This window comes from Saccopteryx leptura, chromosome X (genome assembly GCF_036850995.1).
Source record: "Saccopteryx leptura isolate mSacLep1 chromosome X, mSacLep1_pri_phased_curated, whole genome shotgun sequence".
NCBI lineage: Eukaryota > Metazoa > Chordata > Mammalia > Chiroptera > Emballonuridae > Saccopteryx > Saccopteryx leptura.
In genome coordinates, this window is record NC_089516.1 from 33,933,389 (window position 1) to 33,958,587 (window position 25,199).

At 45.7% G+C, this 25,199-nt stretch overlaps 1 protein-coding gene across 2 annotated transcripts; it reads right to left on the reverse strand.

Moving 5' to 3' along the window:
* On the reverse strand, nucleotides 1-25,199 carry CXHXorf38 (chromosome X CXorf38 homolog). Of its 2 annotated transcripts, XM_066356866.1 has the most exons (7): nucleotides 24,960-25,199; nucleotides 24,632-24,766; nucleotides 15,250-15,369; nucleotides 12,675-12,824; nucleotides 11,583-11,762; nucleotides 2,810-2,972; nucleotides 1-2,371 (listed from the first exon to the last, which is right to left on the reverse strand). In XM_066356866.1, exons 1-6 carry the CDS (start codon nucleotides 25,173-25,175, stop codon nucleotides 2,811-2,813), a joined length of 963 nt encoding a protein of 320 aa, XP_066212963.1. In that variant the 5' UTR covers nucleotides 25,176-25,199; the 3' UTR covers nucleotides 1-2,371; nucleotide 2,810. The 2 variants fall into 2 exon arrangements, with proteins under 2 accessions (XP_066212963.1, XP_066212964.1); XM_066356867.1 differs by lacking the exon at nucleotides 11,583-11,762.

Below are 25,199 nucleotides of genomic sequence, written 5' to 3' on the forward strand. Positions count from 1 at the left end.
TATTGTTCATGTCTCTTTATTTCAAAATTTAAAATAAAATTTCAAGAATATACAAGTACATGTTTGTTGTAAAAATCGTACAGGGTAGGACACAAAACAAAAAAGCCAAATTTCACTGAAACTTTCTTCTTAACCAAAATTCATTTCACAGAGGTAACAGCAAAAAAGCTTAGGGAAAACATACAACTTTCTAGACCTGTTATTTTAAAATATAAGTAGTTTTACAGCATGCTATGTAGTTACACTTTCTGCTTTTGTATTTGATATGTCTTAGAGATCATTCCATATTACTGCATTGTAGCATTTCCTTACTCTTTTTACCAGTTGCGTAATACTCTGTTAGTGTGACCGTGCTGTGATCTATTTGACCCGTCCTCCTCTGCTGGCTGGCTGCCAGCACGCTGTGAATACCCTTTGGTGCATTCTCTGTGCCCACATGCCCGGGTCTATAGAAGAGAGGCCCACAGGTTGATGTCCTGTACACGCCAAATTTGCTTTTAAGCCCTCTCTGGGAATGTCTTCCTTCCGTTGTTTCAATTTCAATGTAATTAAATGCTGCCAGTACAGTTTTCTGAATAATATGTTTAATTTATCAGAGCAGACATTAAGTCCAATAAGATGAAACCTCACAGACCGCCGTCCATACCTTTAAAATCCCTACATTTGCATTTATGTCAGTGCCTGGCGTGTGGCTGACACTTGCTAAACGTTTGTTGGATAGATAAGGGAAAGCTAACCAGATATGAGGAATGAAAACCAAGTGTTCGTAAGCCCAAGTTCCTAAAGTAGGAAGTGAGGTCTTAAATTGGTTACTAAACCAAGATTTAATTTGATGCCGAGTTTTGTATCTTATATCTAGAAGCTAGGAAATAATTCAAAGTTTCTTAGTTTGGGGGAGTTGCAAGATGAATGAAAATTCTTACTTTACTACTGAAGTCATCTCAGAGAACTCCCAGAGATAAAGCGAGAAAGGAAATGGAAGATGAAAGACCGAAGAGTCACAGGAAAGATTAAAGCGGGAAGTTACAGGCACATCTGTATTCATCCAGGTTTTACAAAATTACATTAAATGCCTTTTAATGTAAAAATATACCAAATATACCTCCACTCCTGGCTCCTTCTCTCCAGATCACATCCGTGAGGGGCAGTGAGGAAGGCAGGGCTGCGCTGCACTCGGGCTATTCCTGCAGGCGGGGGGACGTGGCCCTTCTGCTGCTGAAGGTGCAGGGCAACAGGCCCAGTTAAGCGCCACTGCATACGATGGTACGGTGGTTTCACAGTTCAGGAAACAAACAGAACAAAGTCAGAAGTGCGCGACTTTTGGGGTGAAAGGAATAGAGGAAGTATGAAGGAATTTGCAAGTCTGTTGGAAGCAAATGATGTCTTTGAATTTCCCTAAGAATGTTACAACTTTCTTCTTAAATGGCCTAGCAAGGACCAGGCTTAGATAAGAGTATAACTAACATGCACGTGTATATATGAATACCCCTAAGCTATCAGTTGACTCTGCTGTCAACAAATGATCACTGAGCACAGGAGGGCCAGTCCCTGTGCTCAGCACTTGGGATCTAACTGAACAGGAAGAGCTGTGACTGCCAAATGAGCTTCCTCTTCTTAAGTGCCACGAACCAGCCAGCCTCCGCAGAGCTCCCCCGGCTTCCCCGTGTGTGAGGCTGGCCTGCACCTCCGCACGCCGCCTGCTTGGGTCAGTCCAGTCAGCGTGTTCTCCAGCCTCCCACCCCACCGACCAGCCCGGGCCCACCTCCTTATCCTACTGCCTCAGGCTACCAGAAATGGTAGTAACAGTTCTGGAATTGGAAATGGCTAGAAAATGGCCTTTCAGGCAATTTTTTCTTGCCTTCTTCCGAAAAGGAAGGATTTATGCCCCAACTTTTCCATCCTAGCGTGCCCCGTGGGCGTCCTCCTGAATGAGGCGTTCAGGAGGGAGGGGCAGGGCGGGGCAGGAGACAGAGAGCTCTGCACGACCCTTCTGCAGGCCCGGCCAAACAGCCTTTCCTGTGCTAAGCAGCTAGCGTTTAGGACCAGAAAAGGATCTCACCTTTTAAAACGTAACAAAACAAAACGAACCAAAGAAAAACATTAAAAACCCCTGGATAACAGTTTTGGTAAGAGAGTATCTAATATTTTTTGGCCAGTATAGATCTTAGAATACCAAGCTCATGAATATATATATATATATATAAAAATATACTCCCAAAGAGTCACGGAAAGTCCAGAAAAAGACAACAAAAATTCCTTTGTGATTGGGTGGAGCCATCAGAAGAGTTTTTACTCGTGCACAGAAAAAGGTGACTGAGGTGGAAGCAGTGCGACTCTCACAGAACAGGTCCGATTTTTGTCAAAGCACAACCTAAGATAAAAGAAAATATTTACTTTTATTTGAGGGAGAAAAAAAGTAAAATACTGAAGAGAGTTATTTATTTTAACAAGTTTTTCATGGAAATCGACAAGTTGCCATTAATAAGTACAGCTAAGAGCCAGGCTTCACTTTTGGGCTGATATGCCTTTTGATTATATTATAAAGTTGATTCACTTAAGACTCGAGCAACGACTTCAGGTGTATTTGGCTAAAAAGAGCTGGCAGGGAGTTTATGTTGAATTACTTCACATGTGACAGCCATCAACTAAAAGGAGCACAAAGCCCAGGGTCCTCCCTCTCAAATAATAAGGACGCAGGGAAACTTCAGAGGAGACTAAGTGTGTGTTCATCCTGACCTCACATAAGAGAACAGCCATCAAAGAGATGAGGCTGTTCTATCCTTATTTAACATCAAATGCCTCCACTCACCTCAGGCTTCCCCTTCAGGTGTCTGGGCCCCGGGCTCCTTTGATTCCAGTTTCTGATGGGGTAGATGGAGGCTGTCTAGCTTCTGCATATCTTCTGTAAGACCATTTCGGAGATCTTCATTGTTTCTTAGAAATTCTTTTATCACTTCCAGTCGATTTAAGATCTGCAAGGAAAAACCATACCGTTTACAGCTCAGAGCATTCTATGGCAGCCTTCAGGTGAAAACGTACCAGCTCCCAGCCTGGTTCTGCTCACGAGTCCACCAAGAGACAGACACCTTGGCTACAGGGACCTATTCACAAACAGGTGAGGGTTCGAAACACAAAACCAAACAAACCCTTTAAAGCAAAGCATCCTCTACTCAAAGGAAGACCCAGGCTAGCTGGTTCTGGGCCACACAAGGGGGTGTCTGCTTGCCTCCTCAAAATTTTTTAAAACACCCTGCATTTGTATGAAAGGGCCATACACATGACACACAAGGATGATCTTCAACTTACGATGGGGTCATATCCTGACAAGCCCTCTGTAAGCTGAAAATACCAGTCAAAAATGCATTGAATACATCTAATCCACCAAGCCTGGCTTAGCCTACCTCGCCTATCTTAACCGTGCTCAGAACACCTGCGTTAGCCTACAGCTGAGCAAAATCATCCCACTGCTGCTTCCCAGCACCATAAGAGGGTATCATACTGCACACTAGCCAGGAAAGGATCAAAGTTCAAAGTACGGTTTCTACTGAAGTGCGCTGTGTCGTACCATCATCAAGTTGAAAAATCTTAAGTAAAACCATTGTAAGTTAGGGACCATCTATACACACACACACATATATACATACACATATACATACATATGTACATATATATAAAATTAAAATGAAGCCCCTTTCACTTTGAATTTTATACCCATACATGTATTACTATATATATATTTATACACACACACACACACCCATACATATAGACATATGTGTGTATGGTTATCCATATGGATGTATATGTATCTGTGTGTATATATTTAGAAGTAACACACATATAGGTAAAAACTTCAAGACGAGCAGAAGGGTACAAGGTAAATAATAGGTCCTCTTCCCAAACCCTGTCCTCAATCACTTAGCTCCTCCCCACAGAGGTGACCACAATGAAATTCCCTGTGTTTCTCCAGAGATATTCTATGCATTGCCATGTGAGCGGTGTATATATTGTATCCACATTTTAAAAAATACAAATGGCAGCATGCTAGACATTGCTCTTCAACTGATCTTTCCTACATCAGATTGTAAAGAGTGGCCTCATTATAATTTTAATGGCTGAATAATGTTTCAGTTATGGATGTTTTACATTTTAACATATTATTTCACCCTGGCTGGTTGGCTCAGCGGTACAGCGTCGGCCCAGCATGTGGATGTCCTGGGTTCGATTCCTGGTCAGGGCACACAGGAGGTGACCGCCTGCTTCTCTATCACTCCCCCTCTTGCTTCTCTCTCTCTCTTTTTCTCCACCTCCTACAGCCATGGCTCAATTGGAGTGAGTTGGCCTGGGGTGCTGAGGATGGTTCTGTGGCCTCCCCTTCAGGTTCTAAGAAGAGCTTGGTTGCTGAGCAATGGAACAACACCCCAGATGGGCAGAACATCGCCCCCTAGTGGGCTTTCCGGGTGGATCCTGGTCAGGGCACATTTGGGAATCTGTCTCTTTGCCTCCTCTCCTCTCACTTAAACAAAATAAAACAAAACACATTATTTCAAACCTTCTGTTAAGACCAATAATGCTGTATATGTGTCATTTTGCATAAGTGACAAGTCTATTTGTAGGATGTTTTTAGAACTGAAATGCAGTTTTAATCTTGATGAAGTTTTGTTTCATTAATAGATTTTGCCAAAACTTTTGTCTACTGAGGTTGTACCAATTTAGACTCTCACCAGTAACATATTTCCTGCTATTTAAACTAACAAAAGTGCTCTCAGATACGACCACGGAAGAATAGCAAGGGCTTATTCCAGGACACCCTCGCTGCCACTGTGCTTATTACAAAGATGAAAGTTACTCATAGTTTTGGGTGCGAATTTTAATGGGGAACCCCGAACTCCAAGCTAAGTCAAGGCGATCTAAACCTAATGAAGAAAACTGGTGGAGTACCCTACCCCTCGCAGAAAGGCGGTTCTAAACTTTAGAGTGTCCATGACTGATTCTGATGCAGTAGGGTGAGGGTGGAGACTAAGGAAGAACCAGGCGATTGTGACGTCAGCGAATGAAACAGCCGGAGATGCTGGTCAATGTCTGCTAGGGACAGAAGGGAGGGGGAGACTGGCTGCGGCTTGTCACCAGGATGAACAGGGAGCGGGCAGGGCCAGGGAGGAGGTCTTCGGATAGGTTAGTAAGTACACGGGGGCGTGCCCTTCGGCTGGAGCTGTTTATTGCATGGCTGGAAACAAGCATACCGCTCCTGAAAGACACCTGGGCTTTAAATAATAAATCTGAAAACCATAAACATGTAAAATGAAGATTACACCAATGACAATATTCACAGCATACACAGCACCACGTGGGCACTGCACGGCTAGTGTTCACTGCCTAGGCCAGGTGCTCTAGAAGCCCCCCAGGGTCCTTCCCATAGTGGCCGTGACTGCGCCAGCTGGGTCTGTGCACCACACACACGTGCTCCAAGCTGGAGGGGGTCCCATTTGGGGACCTTCTCATTTGATGACTTGGGAGCTGTGATCCTTTGTGTTGTCATCTCCTGATCCTCTCTGCCCTTGAAATGTGCTTAAGCAGCAATTATTTTAGCTTGGTTAGGTGGGGAGAAGGGAGAAAAAGTTAAAAGGAGTTTTTTTTAAAAAAATTAATTATATGTAAAAGGGGAACAGAAAGTAGAGATGGGAAATCTGAAGTACATACTAGAAAAATTAGGGAACATAGTCAGACTTGGATATTAAAGCTGTGTGACTTTGGGCAAGGCACTCGATTGGCCTCTCTAAGCTTACTTCCATGTATGAAAATAAAGGGTGATATCCACCCCACCTAGGATTCCTGCGAGGATTAGAAATAAGCTACTAAAGTACTTAGCCCTGTATCTGCACTTCCTTTCTTCCTACAGTCATTAACAAGTGTCTAGTCAGGATCAGTCTACCAGGCGCCAGGGACGATTATAGACAGAAGATGCTTAGCACCTCGTTCTTCTGGTCCCTTAGGCCAGAACTCTGGGGCTTGTCTTTGATGCCTTTTTCTTTTTTAAAAAAACTGTCTTTACTGATTTTTAGAGAGAGAGGAAGGAAGAGAGAGAAACAGAAAAATCAATGTTTCTGTATGCGCCCTGACTAGGGACCGAACCAGCAAGTTTTGCGTATCAGGATGATGCTCTGAGTAAGTTATCCGGCCAGGGCAGACCCCTCTTTCTCACATGCCACCTCTGTCCACCTCCTCACCTCTCTACTTCCACCCTGGCCTTGCCACCATCTCTCCGACCTGGTAACTGCAGCAGCCTTCCACTGTGTCTCTGTGCTCCGCCCCCCTACTTCCACCCTGGCCTGGCCACCATCTCTCTGACCTGGTAACTGCGGCAGCCTTCTACCCTGTCTCCGTGCCCCGCCCCCCTACTTCCACCCTGGCCTGGCCACCATCTCTCTGACCTGGTAACTGCGGCAGCCTTCTACCGTGTCTCCGTGCCCCGCCCCCCTACTTCCACCCTGGCCTGGCCACCATCTCTCTGACCTGGTAACTGCGGCAGCCTTCTACCATGTCTCCGTGCCCCGCCCCCCTACTTCCACCCTGGCCTGGCCACCATCTCTCCGACCTGGTAACTGCAGCAGCCTTCTACCATGTCTCTGTGCCCCGCCCCCCATCCTCAACATAGTGGCCAGTGTGCTCCTTTTGTCGTCCTGCTGCTGGGACCTCACCCGCAGCTCCCATCTCAGGAGGAAGAGCCTAGGTCCGTCTCGATGGCTCACAAGGCCCACTGTGACCTGCCCCCTCCATCTCCACTCTCTCAGCCCTTCGCCCACCCTTCTCTCCCTCACCCTGCTCCGCCGCCTGGCTCAGCTTTTTGCTGTTGCCTCTGCCTGAACGCTCCTGCTCCTAATACACACATGGCTAGTCCTCACCTCCTCCAAGGTGTTGCTGTCTCTCCTTCTCCAGAAGGCCACACTGACCACCCTGTTGTAACCTGACACTCGTCCCCACTCAGCCCAGCTGTTCCTGATCCCCCGTTCTCTGCTCAACACAGTGCTTCTCCGAAGGCCCTAGTTCCTTACTGTACTGACTGTTTACCGTCTGTCTCCCCCTACAGGGATCTTTGTTTTTCGGTTTTTGTGGGGTTTTTTTGTGTTTTTTTTTTTGGTAAAAGAATTTTATTATGTAGCTTAGCATTCTGCTAACAAAAAGCATTTTTTCACATTTTATTCAACCTAATGAATTATATATCTATGATTTTTATCTACATGGCTGCAGTATTACACTACTTAAGAAAACCTTCCTTTCATTTTTCATTTATACTTTGGTGCCATTATACAGTAGATGGCTCTTCCTTCAGAAAATAAAAATATTCTCAATCTAAGATTAAAATGAAACAAAGACATTAACACCAAGTTTCCTGCACCACTTGGTAAAACATTGCAATAAGAATCAAAACTGGATGCTGCTTAACACACAAAGAGGGTACAACTTCTGCCAGTTTCAGCCAAACCTCTGTAGGAATGATTTAGCATCTGGGTTTATTTTTACTGCGGTTTTCACACGCGATAGGTGGAATTGTACCATAATGAAGAATAGTCACATTCTTCATTTGCATAAGAGATTCAAATATTGGACTCTAGCCGCTCGGGATCTTTGTTTTGTTCATTGATGCACACACCACATTTCTAGAATCGTGCCTGCAACATAGTGGGTGCCTGCTCAGTAAATACTTCTGGAATATAAAAAATCAAGTGTCATTTTGGTCCTTTTCCCGACTGCCTCGAGTACGTTCCGTCTCTGCCCCTTCTCCCCAAGCTTCCTCATGGGTCTCTGAGAAGGTGGTTCCCTCACCAGAGTTTACGAAATCAGTACTGATTTTCAAGAATGTGCAAGTTCTTTACATGGTTTTTTGTTTGTTTGCTTGTTTTGCCACTTACTGCAGTCAGTGTTCTTTAGCTGAATTTTTCAACTCCCAGGTCTGAACAGAGCATGGCGAGCCGGCAGGCTGTGTGGAGGGCTCTTGGCTGGCAGCTGAATTCTGCTGCAGCTGGGCCCTTGGTGGAAACCCTCCACACATGTCCCAAGGGACCCGACCAGATGCTGCTCCCATGTGGCTCTGAAGTGGAACGCACTCTACAATCACAGTTACACCTGCACGGTGTATTTTCATGGGAGCCCTTCTATAACGTCATAGAGCATTAAGGCTCGTCGAGCGAACAGGAAAGAATGGGGATGATGAGCTCTCTTGCTCCGCGCTCCTCGACACTCGCGCTCATGCTCCATGATGCAGTTTTGGAAACCGTCACACTAATTACCACCATTAACCACTTTTTCTCAACTTGGCTCTTTAACGCCACTCCTACTGCTTTAACGAGTGCCAGAAACAGGTCTTGTTAAACATTCACAAACATAGTGCTCTGGTCATAATATAATCACGGTATCTCTGAATTCCTAGATGCATATTTTTTCATATTTTACCATCTCACCACTGACAGAGTCTTACAATAAGTTGGCAGCATTTCTTTTCTTTCTTGGAAGTAACGGAATTAATGGTGTGTCTTACAATCGATGGCACTTTAGAGTCACAGAAATTTGGTTTATCGAATCATCTGGCTTTGGAGACTAACCCTAGAGAACATGGATAACCATACCTGGTACTGAACTTCCAAACAAGGTCGAGTTCCACACATCATGGAAAGGCAACCTTCAACTTCATAGAGATAACATGCAATCAATCTGAATTTACATTTTGATCAACAGAGAAATCAAGAGAAATGCCACGGTCCAGTGAACAAAAGTATGCAAAGTGAGAACTTATCAACTCTATCTAGAGACTTGGGGATCCAGAGGGACGGGCCAATTAACCCCAGCTTCCTCGTTGCAAAACAGAGACGGCGAGGGGTGGAGATTTCCAGTCGCTAGCCCACCGGTGATAGCAGATGCAGTGAGCAGGAAGGCGCAGGCCCAGAGCGAGAGCCACAGCCCGCCTTCAGAGCCCGCCGTCAGAGCCGGCCGGTGGCCTTCCGTCTGACAGCGCCTGCTCCTTGGGGTTGCGGCCTCACGTGTACCGCAGGGGCTGTGACAAGATGATTGCCAGGTTCCCTTCCGGCTCGCAATCACATAGACTCCTGGCTCGGGTGTGCGGCGGCTGATGTGTTTTGCTCTTTGTTACACAAATAGGAAAGAACTGCAGCTCCCTCAAGAGAGAAGAGGGAAGTATGGACGACTCGGGGCCATGAGCCCAATCCCCTGGTTGCCTTCTCTGTTCGACTCTGCTTCTGAGAGCAGCAGCGGAAAGAGAATCGGGGCTGCCGCTAAGGGCATTTTAAAATAAAGCAAGACATAACAGGATTTAGAAAACAGAAGTCTTGCCTGACCAGGTGGTGGCACAGTGAATAGCGCATCGGATTGGGACACAGAGGACACAGGTTCGAAATCTGGAGGTCACCGGCTTGAGTGCAGGCTCATCTGGTTTGAGCAAAGCTCACCAGCTGGAGCCCAAAGTCGCTGGCTCAAGCAAGGGGTCACTCGCTCTGCTGTAGCCCCCCCCCCCCACATCAAGGCACATATGAGAAAGCAATCAATGAACAACTAAGGTGCTGCAATGAAGAATTGCTGCTTCTCCTCCCTCTCCCTTCCTGTCTATCTGTCCCTCTCTCTACCTCTGTCACAAGAAAAAAAGAAAGAAAGAAGTAGGAAACAGAAGTCTTATTCCTCATTTTAAATACCTATGGTGTGCCAGGGAGGGCGCGGCCAAAAACCCCACAGTGCCCAGCCCAGGTGCTGAAGGGGCTCACCCAACGGAATGCAGCATGCGGGTCGAGGTCAGAGCAGGCCGCCTCGGCCTAGGCACCAGTGAGGAGCACAGCTCAGGGAATGAAATCCACGCTTTGTGGTCCGTAAACACCTCTCTATGTTTAATGAGGTAATCAGCAGAACTACTTTCCTCGGACAAGGTGGAATCCAGGGGTAAAATGATTTGTCTGAGATCTCTTGGTGATCTAGAACCCTAATCCAGCAAATGCTAGAATATTTCAGACCCTTCCTATTAGACAATTATGTTGTTCATTTTTTTTCTTTTTTCTAGAGAGAGGAAGGAGACACAGAGAGAGAAAGAGACAGAGAGAGGAAAGAGATAGAACAGAGGAAGGAGCAGGAAGCATCAACTCCCATATGTGCCTTGACCAGGCAAGCCTGGGGTTTTGAACCGGTGACCTCAGCGTTCCAGGTCGACGATTTTACCCACTGCGCCACCACAGGTCAGGCCTGTTGTTCATTTTTTTAAAAAATTTATACCTTACATGTAACAAAGGGGATTCATTTCTCCTGTACTACCTCTTAGGAAGTAAACCATCATTGGGCTTGCAGCGTCCTAAGCTAGAAACCTTGTTGACCCTTTAAGTGCCTCCTTCTCCAGCTCCTCCCAGTCCCATGCCATGCTCCAAGTAATCTAACCAGCCACTCAGAGCCATCAGCTCTGCCCAAGTAAATCTCCTGCTCCTCCCCCACACCTCTAGCTTCTGCCCTCTTTCTCAAATCCTCCCAGGACTGCAAGAGCCTACGGGCTAGTCTCCAACTCCAACTGCTGCGAGAGTTAACTTTCTAAAAGCCTTTTCTGTTCTACTTACTCTTTCTTGCTTACAAAAACATCTGTTGGCTCCCTGCCCCTTTCCGGGAATAAGGTCCAAACCCCTTGGTGCAGCACAGAAAACTTTTCAAAATCTGGCTTCAACCTGCCCGACCACCTCGCGCCTGACCACACCCCCTATGCTCGCCCGTCAGTGCGCAGGCCCAGCTATTCTCTCAAAGCCTGGCAGCTGCTGTTCCTTCTGTGAAGAACGCTCTTCTTCTCTTGCCAATTTGCCAAACTCTGATTTGATTCTGTCAGTCCCAGCTCAACAGTACCTTCCCAGCAAAGCCTTTCTGCAACCAACCCCCTCCCCAACCTGCAGAGAAACTCCAGGAACTTTGTTCAGAACTCTGTGGTCGCCCTTACTGTGCTGTCCCACTGGGTGGTGCACAGTAGGTGCTCACATGTTTGCTGATGAAGTGGAAATAACTGTTTAAAGGTAATATTGGCCCTGGCCGGTTGGCTCAGTGGTAGAGCGTCGGCCTGGCGTGCAGAAGTCCCAGGTTCGATTCCCGGCCAGGGCACACAGGAGAAGCGCCCATCTGCTTCTCCACCCCTCCCCCTCTCCTTCCTCTCTGTCTCTCTCTTCCCCTCCCACAGCCAAGGCTCCATTGGAGCAAAGATGGCCCGGGCGCTGGGGATGGCTCCTTGGCCTGTGCCCCAGGCCCCGGAGGGGCAGAGCGTCGCCCCCTGGTGGGCATGCCGGGTGGATCCCGGTCGGGCGCATGCGGGAGTCTGTCTGACTGTCTCTCCCCGTTTCCAGCTTCAGAAAAAAGAAAAAAAATTTAAAAAAATAAAAAATAAATAAAGGTAATATTAACCTGTGCCAAAAGAATATTCAGTTCTGGAAGTTATTTGTCTTATGTATAAATCAGAAACATAACTGGCAGTATGGTAACATGGCCCACTCCTCCGCCCTGGTCTTTCTTTGTACCGCTGACTCACACAGAGGATATCCCCCCCTCCCCCCACTTTTTACCTCTTCTGGTAACACTTCTTGTTCTTTTGCTTGAAGATATGTCTCTTGAAGTTTTTCCTTTAGTAATTCCATTTCTATTTCATTTACTTGGCTCTCACTCAGGTAAATGCCTGTTTCACATTCACATCCATCTGGATAATCTTCCTCGGGGATATGAACGGCCCAGTCAGATGACAACAGCTGTGGATTACCAAACAAATATAGGAACTGATTGAATGGAAAAGCTATTCCATTGGATTACTCAAAGAATTTATAATTAAATCCACTGACTGGATCCATTTTAGCCCTGGCTGGTTGGCTCAGCAGTAGAGCATCGGCCTGGCGTGCGGGGGACCTGGGTTCGATTCCCGGCCAGGGCACATAGGAGAAGCGCCCATTTGCTTCTCCACCCCCCCCTCCTTCCTCTCTGTCTCTCTCTTCCCCTCCCGCAGCCAAGGCTCCATTGGAGCAAAGATGGCCGGGGCGCTGGGGATGGCTCCTTGGCCTCTGACCCAGGCGCTAGAGTGGCTCTGGTCGTGGCAGAGCGACGCCCCAGAGGGGCAGAGCATCGCCCCCTGGTGGGCAGAGCGTCGCCCCTGGTGGGCGTGCCGGGTGGATCCCGGTCGGGCGCATGCTGGAGTCTGTCTGACTGTCTCTCCCCGTTTCCAGCTTCAGAAAAATACACCAAAAAAAAAATCCACTGACTGGATCCATTTTAATAACATCCTGTGACCATAGAAAAGCTTCTCAGCCCAACACAATTCTAAAGATTTTTTTTATTGATTTTTAGAGAAAGAGGAGAGAGAGAGAGAGAGAGAAGCATCAACTTCAAGTTGCTTTACTTTAGTTGTTCACTGATTGCTTCTCATATGTGCACTGACTGGGCAAGCCTGGGTTTTCGAACCGGCAACCTCAGCACTGCTGGCTGATGCTCTATCCACTGCGCCACCACAGGTCAGGCGGCCCAGCACAATTCTACATTTCACATCAACGTGCTTTTCCATTTACGTGCTAAAATTTCATTTAAACCTAATAAACTTCAAATTCTGAGTAACTATGGTTGCTTTTTTCTCCCTAGTTCTTGACGCCAGAACTGTTTTATCTCATTTTTACCTGTTCTATTCTGGAGTACACTGCCACAATCTCTGGGATATTTTGGAATTCATTCAGAAAACTTTGGATCTTCATCTGGAAATCTCGAAGCCATGTAGAAGATACCTTCATCTCTGAAGAGTGCATGATCTCATTACGACACCTAATCACCTAGAGAGAGACAAAAAAAATAAATAGATAAAAGGTTTCAAAGTCACACAGTGGGGTAAACTTTTCTTTGTAGGTCCAAAGAAAAGTTGCAGAAAGGCTTTTTGTTAGTTATAAAAATGCCCCTGCTCCCTGTTGCTTGAATAATATATAAGGTCTACCGGAAAGTTCTGTCCGTTTTTGGAATAAAACAAAATACAAATTTTTCTTACCGTCAATAAACTTTATTAAATATAATTGCCATTATTATTAATGATTTCTTGCCAGCGTGAGGGCAATTTGTATATCCCATTTTTGAAAAATGTTTTATCTTTTGATGCGAAAAATTGAACCAGTGCTTGTTTGATATCTTCTTCATTTTTGAATTTTTTGCCCTTCAAAAAATTTTGTAAGGACAAAAACAAGTGATAGTCGGAGGGTGCTAAGTCCGGGGAATATGGTGGATGCGACAGACATGCTTCTGTAGCATTTCTTCTTTGTTGAAATTTGTAAAAATTACAGTGGAGCCTGACCTGTGGTGGCGCAGTGGATAAAGCGTCAACCTGGAAATGCTGAGGCTGCCGGTTCAAAACCCTGGGCTTGCCTGGTCAAGGCACATATGGGAGTTGATGCTTCCTGCTCCTCCCCCTCCTCTCTCTCCTCCCTTCTCTAAAATGAATAAATAAAATCTTAAAAAAAAATGTTGAATGTAAAATGTAGTTGAAAATTAAAAAAAAAAAAAATTACAGTGGCGTAAATGAACTTTATCAGTAGCCATGGGTACACTATCGCTTCACACATAAGACTAACGTGAATCAACTTTGTTTTAGTTAATTTGCTACGTCAGTATGTATACATTAAGTGATAAAAATAGAGAGGCACACATGCGCCAAATAAACATGTGCTTACGTGTCGAAACTTGTTGTGATAGAAATGGACAGACCTTTCCGGTACACCTTATATATGTTCACCGGGGTAAAAAATATAAAAAAGCTTAGGACTGACTACCTGTAGCCCTTGAAATCTAGTGACTAGCTGGATATCTCTTACAATCCCCCATATCCCTTAACTGAAAACAGCCAGCCAAAGAGCAAGAGCATTGGCTACCGGCTCTACGTACACACAAAGGCTAAAGCAGACGATGCTGGCCCAAGAGAGTTTTCTGTTGCAGAAACCATGATGAAAAGACCAACTTTTGCCTGTATTTTAAGACAGATGGTGCTGTCTAATCATACAGTACTTAGGGCATGTAGTCTTCCACATTCTTGTTAAGAGATATCAAAGGGGTCAACTTTGTCTTGTGAGTTTTTGTCTCTGCTGATGTCATAGAGGATTCTCAGTTCTTTCAGTAGCTGGAAACCTAGCAAAATACACATGCATTTTCTCTACATGCATATTTCTCTCTCTCTCTCCATATATATTTTATTATTAAGTGAGAGGCAGGGAGGCAGACAGATTCCCTCATGTGCCCCGAATTGGGATCCACCCAGCAAGCTCCCTACTGGGCAATGCTCTGCCCATCTGGGGCCACTGCTCCGTTGCTCAACAACCGAGCTATTTCAGCACCAGAGACGAGGCCATGGAGCCATCCTCAGCACCCAAGGCCAACTTGCTCGAACCATTCAAGCCATGGCTGTAGGAAGGGAAGAGGGAGAATGAGAGAGAAGGGAGAAGGGTGGATAAGCAGATAGTTGCTTCTCCTGTGTGTTCTCTGACTGGGAATCAATCCCAGGACTTCTACACACCAGGCCAATGTTTTACCTGAGCCAACCGGCCAGGGCTTTCTACATATTATAAATAATCCATTCAAATATACTCTCTTCAATGACCCTCAGGGTAGTAAATGTGCCAGAGCCGTTCTCTAGTGAAACAGAGAAGTCTGCATCTCTGAGAGAAAATCTGACAAGCGATCTCTTCTCACCTTGTTTATTCAGTACTGTTTCTATTTCCTCCAGTTCTATGGAGCTTGGTCTTGCAGTGGTCTAGCCAATGAAATTTAGAAGGGCAGGACTCAAATGCTGGCACACAGTGAACAGAATGATGCATCATTGCTCTGTATATGTATATTTTTAACACTGAAAATAACTTCGCTTCTGTTTATGGCAGAACAGATAAGAGAAATTTGAGGTTCACCAAATTTAGTGGCAAAAGGTAGAACAGCAAGTTGTCAGGAAGCTTTCATTAGGGAGAACTGAAGAGTCCGTCTCCTGACTGCATTTGCACAGCGGTTCCTGGACATCACAGAAGGTGCATGGGACGTGAGCCCCACTAGCCTGCTGAGTGATGCCCACTTTGAGGCAAAGTCTGAGTTTCTCTGCACACAGTGTTGGGAAGAGACAGTATGCTCTGTCGGCACTCTGCTTTAGCATCCCAGGGGGTGTCTCAGCTGCTCTTCACAGTACCTACACGACCGACTTCCGTCGTATGGTGTGAAATCCACAACTCTTACCTCTGTGACTTTCTTTCGATCAACCACGAAGTGATCACAGGAGTTGATGAGGCTTAAAAGAGCAACTGCATCACATTCCTCAGGTCCTGTTTTGTCTGCCAGTCCTCGGGGCATGAAGGCCTGTGGGAAGGGAGGCACAGGGGCACCTGCAGTCTCCTCCAACCCTGTGAGCTACTGGGGCCAGTGTCACTTGTCTGTTCACAAGAGTTGACTAAAATTCTCTTACTGAAGTTTCAAGTTAGAGCTTTGTGAGCTCAAAACCCAAGTCAGGAGACAGGTGACAGCTAAGCCACGGTCAAGGGCAATGGGGTTGCTCTATCCACCCTTCTGCTTTTGGAGACACGCACACTTTGACATACCTGGTGTTCTGCCCTCACTTAATGGCATAGAAGCAGAAGCATGGATAGAAAGCACCTTATTTCTTTTGCTTACTGATGTGCCAGTGGCTGAGTTGTTAAAGAAGGTTTAAAATTTCAAAATAATATATACTCCAAAGCAGACACTAAAATGACCTGAGAAAGTTCAGGTGGTTAGTACTGAACACAGTTAAGAATCTGGGCTTTGGAGTATGTGCAACAGGGCTGCTTTCAAACCCCAGCTCTGCCACTTGCCAGCTGTGTGACCTTGGGTTAGTTACTATCCTTAGATCCCTCATCAGTAAATGGCAGTAGCTGTTTTCATCTACCTGGAAGTATGCTGCAAGAATTAAGTAAGTTGCCTGACCAGGCGTTGGCGCAGTGGATAGACCACAGGACTGGGACACAGAGGACCCAGGTTTGAAACCCTGAGGTCGCCAGCTTGAGCGCGGGGTTGTTGGCTTGAGCATGGGATTATAGACATGACACCATGGTCACTGGTTTGAGCCCAAAGGTCGCTGGCTTGAAGCCCAGGGTCGCTGGCTTGAGCCCAAGGTCACTGGCTTGAGCAAGGGATCACTGGCTTGGCTGGAGCCCCCTGCTCAAGGCACTTATGAGAAAGCAATCAACAAACAACTAAGATGCCGCAACAAAGAGTTGATGCTTCTCATCTCTCCCTTCCTGTCTGTCTGTCCCTATCTGTCCTTCTCTCTGTCTGTGTCACACACACACAAAAAAATTAAATAAGGCAATGCATGTAAAGCACTTGTTTGGTGCCTGGCACATGCTAATAAACACGCCATAAGCGTTGGATTATGCTGACGGCCCAGGGTGAGTAGGGCCTCCATTGCAGTTACAGATGGAGTCCCAGGGTCTGAGGCACTAGATAATATCACAAGGCCTTGTTCTAGCATGATCTTGCCTTTCATAGTATTTTCTGGAACAAACCCCCAAAACAGTGTTATAGCAAGGCTTAGGCATATTTCTTTCCTGAATTATTTCCAAATTTATATCGGAAGGCAACAACTTTTTACTAAGCTAAGAAACTCAAGAGTACATTCCTGCCAAGGGACTAGAAAAGATCAGATGAAAAATCACGTGCAATGAGAACTCTAAATAAAGAATTTCCTTGAAAATAAACCCATTTCAGTAGGCAAGTGACCACAATGCTTTCCCAGTGCTGCTCGGAATGGCATTCCAGAAAAGGCTGGTGGGGAGTGCTGACACCCCAGGGAGAGTCCGGGCCATCTTGACGGTGGTGAAACCCTACATCTGAGCCTCATGTAATGAAGACAAGTCTTGTATACCCTACGATCCCTATCAACAGGTACGGTAGCCAGTACCATCACTGTCTTTCTATGTTTTAACAGCCACCCACCTGCCAGCCCTCTGAAAGAAGCCTATTATGGATGCTACAAATGCTAACAAAGAAGTGAGCTAATGTATCACAGGCAAACTAATTCATGAAAGGAAGAAAAGAAGAAACTGCTTACTCTAACTGCTGGGAGGAAAATACAAAGTTAAAGCGGCATTAGTTGCCTCAAACTCAGGCAGTTTTTTTTCATTGTTTTTCTTTTCTGTTACAAGGTATGTTCTGTTCTGTCTGGCATTTTCTCACCAATATAAACCTGTCTAAAGTTTTATTTTAGTAATTCTTCCCTTTCTTTAGAAATAGAAGCTGGCAGGGAGGCTCTGCTACTTGCTTACCCTCTGAAAGCTGTTTCTTAACATCATGCCACGTTCCACCGTGTTCCACGTGTTAACGCAGTTCTGTCAGACACACCTATTGCCTCTCGCTACCGTCTACTGTCTCTGTGCTGAGTAGGAGGAGGTGAGGTGGGAGAAATCGACGGGGGAGACCACTCTGGGCCTTCCTGGCTCTGGAAAGGCGTTGGAATTTATTCTAGGGACATCAGGAAGCCATCCAAGGGTTTTGGGTAAGGGACTAAAAGGATGTAATCCCCACTGGAAAACCACACGTCCTGTTGTGTGGAGAATAGACCAGAGGCGAGCACGCAGCAGAGGTGGCTAGGTGGGAGGCTGCAACCAGAGGCCAGGAAGGAGAGAGAGTTGTGGTGCAGAAATAAAGAGAAGGAGGATTCTGTAACTATTCTGCAGGTACAAAGAAGGTAGTGACCAAGACATGGAAACAACCAGAGTGTGCTTCAATAGAGGACTGGATAGAGAAGATGTGGTACATCTATGCAATGGAATACTACCCAGCCATAAGAAATGATGACATACTGCCATTTATGACAGCATGGATGGACCTTGAGAACATTATACTGAGTGAAATAAGTAAATCAGGAAAAGCTAAGGACTATATGATTTCACACAGGTGGGATATAAAACTGAGATCTATGGACATAGAGAAAAGTGAAGTGGTTACCTGGGGGAGGTGCATACGGGGGAAGAGAGCAGAGGGACAAATACATGGTGATGGAAAATGATTTGACTTTGGGCGATGCGTGTATAGTTCAAATGCTATAGAAACATTTACCTGAAACCTATGTACTCTTATTGATCAATGTCACCCTGTTAAATTTGATTTTCTAAAAAAAAAAAAAAAGAAAGAAAGAAAGAAAGAGGATCTGGGAGAAAAAAAGGTCGAGTTGGGAAAGAAATGAAGCAAGAATGATTGTAGCTAGTCGGTGGCTGGGCGCGGGCATGGGCGCAGGTTCGGAGGGCAGGATGAAGAGTACCGCTTGAGAAGTCAATGCGAAGTGCCTAGGAGGTAATGAAGGGGAGGGCTCAAGTGAGCAGTGGCAGACGGGCATCTGGAGCTCAGGAGAGGGCAGGGCTCTAGGCACGTATCTGGGAGCCATCAACATAAAGGTAGTATGTACGTATTTATTTGCGTGCGTGCATGCAAGAAAGAGACAGACAGACAGACAGGAAGGGAGAGAGATGAGAAGAATCAACTCATAGTTGCAGCACTTTAGTCGTTCAATGATTGCTTCTCCTAAAGGTAGTATAAATATTTAACTCCATAGACCTGGGCAGTCTCACGAGGTCTGAGAAAGGCCAACACTCAGAAGAGGCAGCAGGGGAGCCAGGGAGGTGGGGGGAATCCAGGAGAGAGTGTCACAAAGCCGGAGTGTCTCCAGAACAGGGGCCAGCAGTGTAGAACGCCTGAGAGGCAAGAAAAACGAGGGTGGAGAACTGAAAGTCACAGGTGACCCTGACAAGACAGCTGCAGTGGAGTGGCAAGCGTGGAAACCAGCGTGGAGTGGGTTGAAGAGTCACGGGAGCAAGGAAAAGGGAAAACAGGCAGAAACCCCTCTTTTCTGAGAAGTTCTACTGAGTGTGCGTGTGGGAGGCAGAAAGACAGAGATAGCTTAAAAGAATAGATCAACGGAAGTTTTTCTTTCTTTTAAAATTTTATTTTTCAAGTATTCATTCCAGTGTGTATTTTTTTTAAAAAAAAACAGCTTTATTGAAATTAATTAACATACCATACAATTCACCCATCTAAAATGTACAGTTCTTTGCCACACATGGATAGATCCTGAGGGCAAGTGCTAATGAAACAAGTCAGAGAGAGTGAGACAGACCCTGTATGATCTCACTTTTTTGTGGAATCTAAGAAACCAAACAAACCACCAAGCTCACGGTACAGAGAACAGATTGGTGGCTGCCAGCGGCAGGGGTGGGAGGAATGGGTGAAAGGAGTCAAAAGGTACAGACTTCCCTTTATAGAATAACTAAGTCTCAGGGATGTAATGTACAGCATGGCAACTACAGTTAACAATACTGCATTGTATCCTTGAAAGTTGCTAAGAGAGTAAGTTCTCATCACAAGAAAAAATGTAACAGTGTATGGTGACAGATGTTAATTAGACTTAGGGTAGTGATCATTTTGCAGTATATACAAATACTGAATCATTACATTGTACACCAAAAACTAATATATGCCAATTATACCTCAATAAAAATTTTGAAGTATACAGTCCAGAGGTTTTGGGTATATTCAGAATTGTGCAACCATCACCCCCAAAAGAAACCCTCTGTCTATTGCCTATCACCTCCCTCTCTGCCCAGGCCCTAGCAATTACTAATCCACTTACTGTCTCCACGGATTTGCCTATTCTGGGCATTGCACAGAAATGGAATTATACAATATATACCAAGCTGCTGCTGCTGCTTTTTTTTTTTTATCAAGAAAGAGGACAGGGAAGTACAGACAGACCGGAAAGGAGACAGATGAGAAGCATCAATTCTTTGTTGCAGCACCTTAGTTGTTCATTGACTGCTTTCTCATATGTGTCTTGACCCCGGGGTGGGGGGGCTCCAGCCCAGTCAGTGACCCCTTGCTCAAGCCAGCGGCCTTGGGCTCAAGCCAGTGACCTTTAGGCTTAGCCAGTGACCATGGTATCATGTCTATGGTCCCACGCTCAAGCCAGTGAACCTGCACTCAAGCTGGTGAGCCCGTGCACAAGCTGGATGAGCCTGCACTCAAACTGGAGACCTTGGGGTTTCGAACCTGGGTCCTCAGCATCCCAGGCTGATGCTCTATTCCCTACACCACTGCCTGGTCAGGCTGTGCCTAGCTTCTTTCACTTACCATAATGTTTGCAAGGTTCTTCCAAAGTTGCGGCATGTATCATATTTCACTCTTTTATGGCTAAATATTTCCATTGTTTGGATAAACCACATTTTGCTTATCCATTTATCAGTTGATGGACATTTGTGTTGTTTCTACCTTTTGGCTATTATGAATAATGCTGCTATGAATACTTATACACAGGTTTTTGTATGGATGTATGGTTTCATTTCATTGGGTATATACAGTGTGTCCGTAAAGTCATGGTGCTTTTGACCGGCCACAGGTGTCGGGAGCCGATCCACTAATGCTGGCTAACTAGGTCACAGCAGGAGAAGATCCACAACTGCTGATTGACAAAGTCACAGCAAAAGAAGATCGATGGCTACTGGTTGATAGAGTCACCGCAGTGGACTGCGGGTTGACAAAGTCACCCCATAGGAAAAGCACAACGATACTTCCCCCTTTGATCTTTTGAATTAATCTGGCCTTATATTCCCCCTTTTCTGGGTGTGTGCTATTATTTATGGCACAGGGATAATAGTACCGTGCTTTCCCTGTAGATTCGTAGTAATTTCTTTGGAAATGAGACAGAAGGTGTAAGTTCCACAGAAAAGCCTGTAAGCCCCTTGAACTGGGCTCATAAACATAAGAGGCTGGCCATGATATCCCTCATAAAGGGTTAAGTTTGTAGGAGAATTTCTTCTTATTAATCATGTTAGAAAGAATAAAGTTAGAACTTAACTAGTGTATAAATATAGTTAATAAATAAAGTTTAACTAGACATTAGAATCTTAGGTAAAGTGTAGTGGAGTGGCCTGTTGCGTGGCCTTGGATAGGAGCTCAGCTGGCAAGTAAAGAATGTTTTGTTAAAAGACTTGTTTTGTCACTGAAGGCAGTTGCTGGGTTTTTCTCAGTAAAACATTCTCATGAGATTTTTGTATTTTCCAAGAATAAGGAGAGGAATGTGGTAGGATTCATAGCAGCAATAGCAATTAATGCCTTCTGATATTATGTTGCTACTAGCTATCTTGCAGGTGCACTCTATGTATCTTTAAGTAAAAGTTACTCTTAATGCTGTGTCAGTTTCTTAAATAGCAAGACTTTTGTAGTCTTGTGAAAAAAGAATTAGGACACTACATGAACTCAAGGCTATTTGCCTGAGCAAGCGGTGGTCCTTTGCTAGTCCTTGATGATTTTGTCTGCTATCTCTTTCTGCGCCCTTGACTCACAACAACAGTAAAATAGAGTTATTAATTAGTACTAATCTTTTAGAAGTTTGTACCGATATTGTTATTACTATTCAAGTTATTGTATAACTGTACTTTGAATGACTTACCACCTGATTTGTAGCTTATAGATATGAATTAACTGTTATCTGGAAATATGTAACCATAGTGAAACTAAAACAATGATGTATTCAAAATACCATGTGATTGTAACTTAGTGTGTGTGCATAAAAAGTAAAGTTAGACCAGCCATTGGCGGAGATGCCTGGCAGTAAATGCTAACCAGAGAATAAAGAGAAAGAAAAGAATTCAGCTCTCTCACTTGATTCGTGCCGACGCCGTCTCTTCCTGTGGGACCCCTAGATTCCCCCCAGGGCTGGACCCCGGCACACAGGAAAGCAACAAAAGATGATAGAAGTGTGAAATCTGCACCAAATAAAAGGAAAACCCTCCCAGTTTCTGTAGGATGATGTGGCAGCATGTGCGCACGTGCAGATGATGATGTAACACCATGTATACAGCGGAGCAGCCCACAGCCATGCCAGTTGAAATGTGGACGGTACAGAGGAAAGTTCAGTGTGTTCTGTGGCTCTCTAAATTCGAATCCATGACCAAAGTGCAACGTGAATATCTGCACGTTTATAACCAAGCGCCACCACATAGGAATAAAATTACTTGGTGGGATAAGTAGTTGAAGGAAACCGGCAGTTTGGTGGAGAAACCCCGTTCTGGTAGGCCAGCAGTCAGTGACGAGTCTGTAGAGGCTATACGGGATAGCTACCTAAGGAGCCCTAAAAAATCTGTGCGTGAGCCCACATCGAACTGCACTGAATAGGTATGAAACTGGGAGGGTTTTCCTTTTATTTGGTGCAGATTTCACATTTCTATCGTCTTTTGTTGCTTTCCTGTGACAGGTCAAAAGCGCACCATACTTTACGGACACACTGTATATAGCTAGGAGTGGAATTGTTGGGTCTTATGGTAACTCTATGTTTAATCTTTTCTTTTTTTTAAAAAATAAATAAACCAAAGCACGATTAAAGTTATTTGTCCAGTAACGGGAATAAGCTGGGAGGAAGGCTGGACAAACGAAGACTCAAAGTCCTTAGGCAGATGGGAGGGGAAGTCCCACGCACAAGGGGAGGGGCGGGGCGACGAGAGGAGACACCCTTCTTCCTTTGAAGCGGAAGGAAGACGGTGCACACGGAGGTGGGTTGCGGTCTGCTCAGGATGAGGAAGCATGCATCTGGGGACATTCATCAACTCCAGGAAGAGTGAACAAGGTAAGCAGCTGGGATTGAGGGTGGAGGAACACGAGTGGGAGCTTGGCAAGGAAAAGGCAGCAAGTTCTCTCACAGGAGCCTAGAGAGAGACATGGTCAGACTGCTGGGGCTCCTGAGCCCAAACTGAAAGTGACAAGATTTCACTTTTTTTTAATTGTTGAATAATATTCCATTGTGCATATATCTACACACACAACTTCTTTATCCATTCATATACTGATGGACACCTAGGCTGCTTCTAGATCTTGGCTATTACTAGTAATGCTAGAATGAACACAGGAATGCGTATATCTTTTTGAATTAGTGTTTCGGTTCTCTTCTTACTATTTGCAACAACATGGATGGGTCTAGAGGGTATTATGCTAAGTGAAGTAAGTCAGACAGAGAGACAAATATTGTATGAGTTCACTTATTGTGGAATCTAGAAAAACAAATAAACAAAACAAAACAAAACAGAAACAGACCCATGGATATACAGAACAAGCTGATGGTTGCCAAAGGGGTGGGGGTAGGGGAAATAAATAAATAAACGTGTTGCTCATTAAAGAAAAAAATAGGGAAATTCTTCCCCTGGAGCAGAAGCAGATGATGGCATCATTAGGGCTGTAGTTGGGCCAGGTGAGTTCGAAAAAAGGAGAAAAAAGGAGAAAAAAGGAGAATGGGACTGGAAAACAATATGAACATAGGGTTAGACTATAGGTGACAGCAACAAAAAGTGGCACAAACAGGTGGCTTGTGCTTCAAGAGGATTCCGAGGGTATGAAAGCAGCAACAGAGACCAAACTGGTGAGCAAGTCACAGTAAAAACTAGAGTTTAATTTTGTTTTCTAGGTAAAAGGAGAAACTGGCAATTCTATAGCAGCTTAAAATAAAACGGGGAAGAGGGTGCAGGTGTGGTGGGTCTACTGGTCCATGACAGCCGAAAGTCTGGGGCTGCTCGTACGGTCCAACTTCATGTTTGAGGTTACGGAACAGAGGCTGGCCCAGTATCACACCACAGCAGCTGAGCTGGGGCTCTGATTTCTGCTTCCCAGCACCAAGCCTGTGCCTGCTGCTAACTGGCATGAAGGCTGACTCCAAGTTACTTTGTGTTAGGAGACCACTTTGACCCTTCCCACCCCCTGCCTTGTTTCTGGCAAATATCAACAATGAAAAAAGACAAAAAAGAAAATAAATCCCCAATTGGCGCAGCTACTAAATCACATTGCCAAAATCTAAAAACAGGCCTATTAGCACCCTTCCATTTGGCTACCTACCCCATCTCTTAAGTTTTATACCTTAGACGGGCACTTAAAGTCCTTCATATGTTAGCCTTTTCTTCCTTTAGCTTACTCTGCCACCCTCCAGGTACCCTAGAACCAAAATGAGCTTCTGTGGGATCTTACTTCAAAAACGCATTTCATGTTTCTTCCTCTGTGCCTGGGCTCATGATGCTCACTCTGTAACTTGCCCCAGCATCTCTTGTTGAAATCCTTCTCTCTCTCTCTGCCCCCTCTCTAAAATGAATAAACATAAAATCTTAAAAAAAAAAAAAAAAGAAAGGCCTGACCTGTGGTGGCACAGTCCATAAAACGTCCACCTGGCACACTGAAGTCCCGGGTTCAAAATCTCGGGCTTGCCGGGTCAAGGCACATATGGGAGTTGATGCTTTCTGCTCTTCCCCCTTTTCTTTCTTTCTTTTTCTCTTTCTCTCTCTCTCTCCTCTCTAAAATGAATAAACATAAAATCTTGAAAAAAGAAAGAAATCCTTCCTACAGCTTTGCAAGCAGGGCTAGCAAACTCGGATGCCTTCAGGAAGCAGACAGAAGCTTCTACTCCACTAAGCTGGGTTGGGTCCAATACAACAACCCTGAACTACCTAGACACCAGACCTTAGATTAAACACCCAATTTCTCGGGATCTGTTTATGAGGTCCCAGGCTCCAGGGACTCCTACCTGGTGTGTTCAACTCTATAGACTGCAGGTGCTTACCTTGGCAACTTCCCAAGCGTCCACGGGCCAGCGGCCCGGCCGGCAGTTTCCCCAGTGGACGTCTCCATTTCTGTTGGTGTGATGTTTCAAAATCTCGCGTTTCCACTCTGCGCACACCTGACACTGAGGCTGAAACTACAAGAGGCGGCGGTGAGAGGAGCTGGGGGGATACTTGGGCATCTGAGCCCCAGGCATTGCGGTCGGCCTCACACCAGAGAAGGCACCGGACAATGCGCTGGAGATGGAGACGGGACTGGGGACGGAGACGGGATCGGGGACCGGGATGGGGCTGGTAGGCGGTGGTCAAGGCCCCGGGCCAGGTGCTCACCTGGCGGGCGTGCGGGTTGCACCGCCAGCCGCTGCGGCAGGTGGCGCGGGGGCCCAGGCCGGGGACCGAGGCGAGCAGGCCGCGGTGGAAGGCCAGCACCTCCCGGCCGACGAAGCCCTGCAGGCAGCCGCGCAGCAGCAGCAGGCAGTGGCCCGCCTTCACCCAGTTCTTGTACTCCGCGCAGTTGAGACGAACAGCCAACTCAGACAGCACCATGTCCCGGGCCTGGACTGGGCGCCG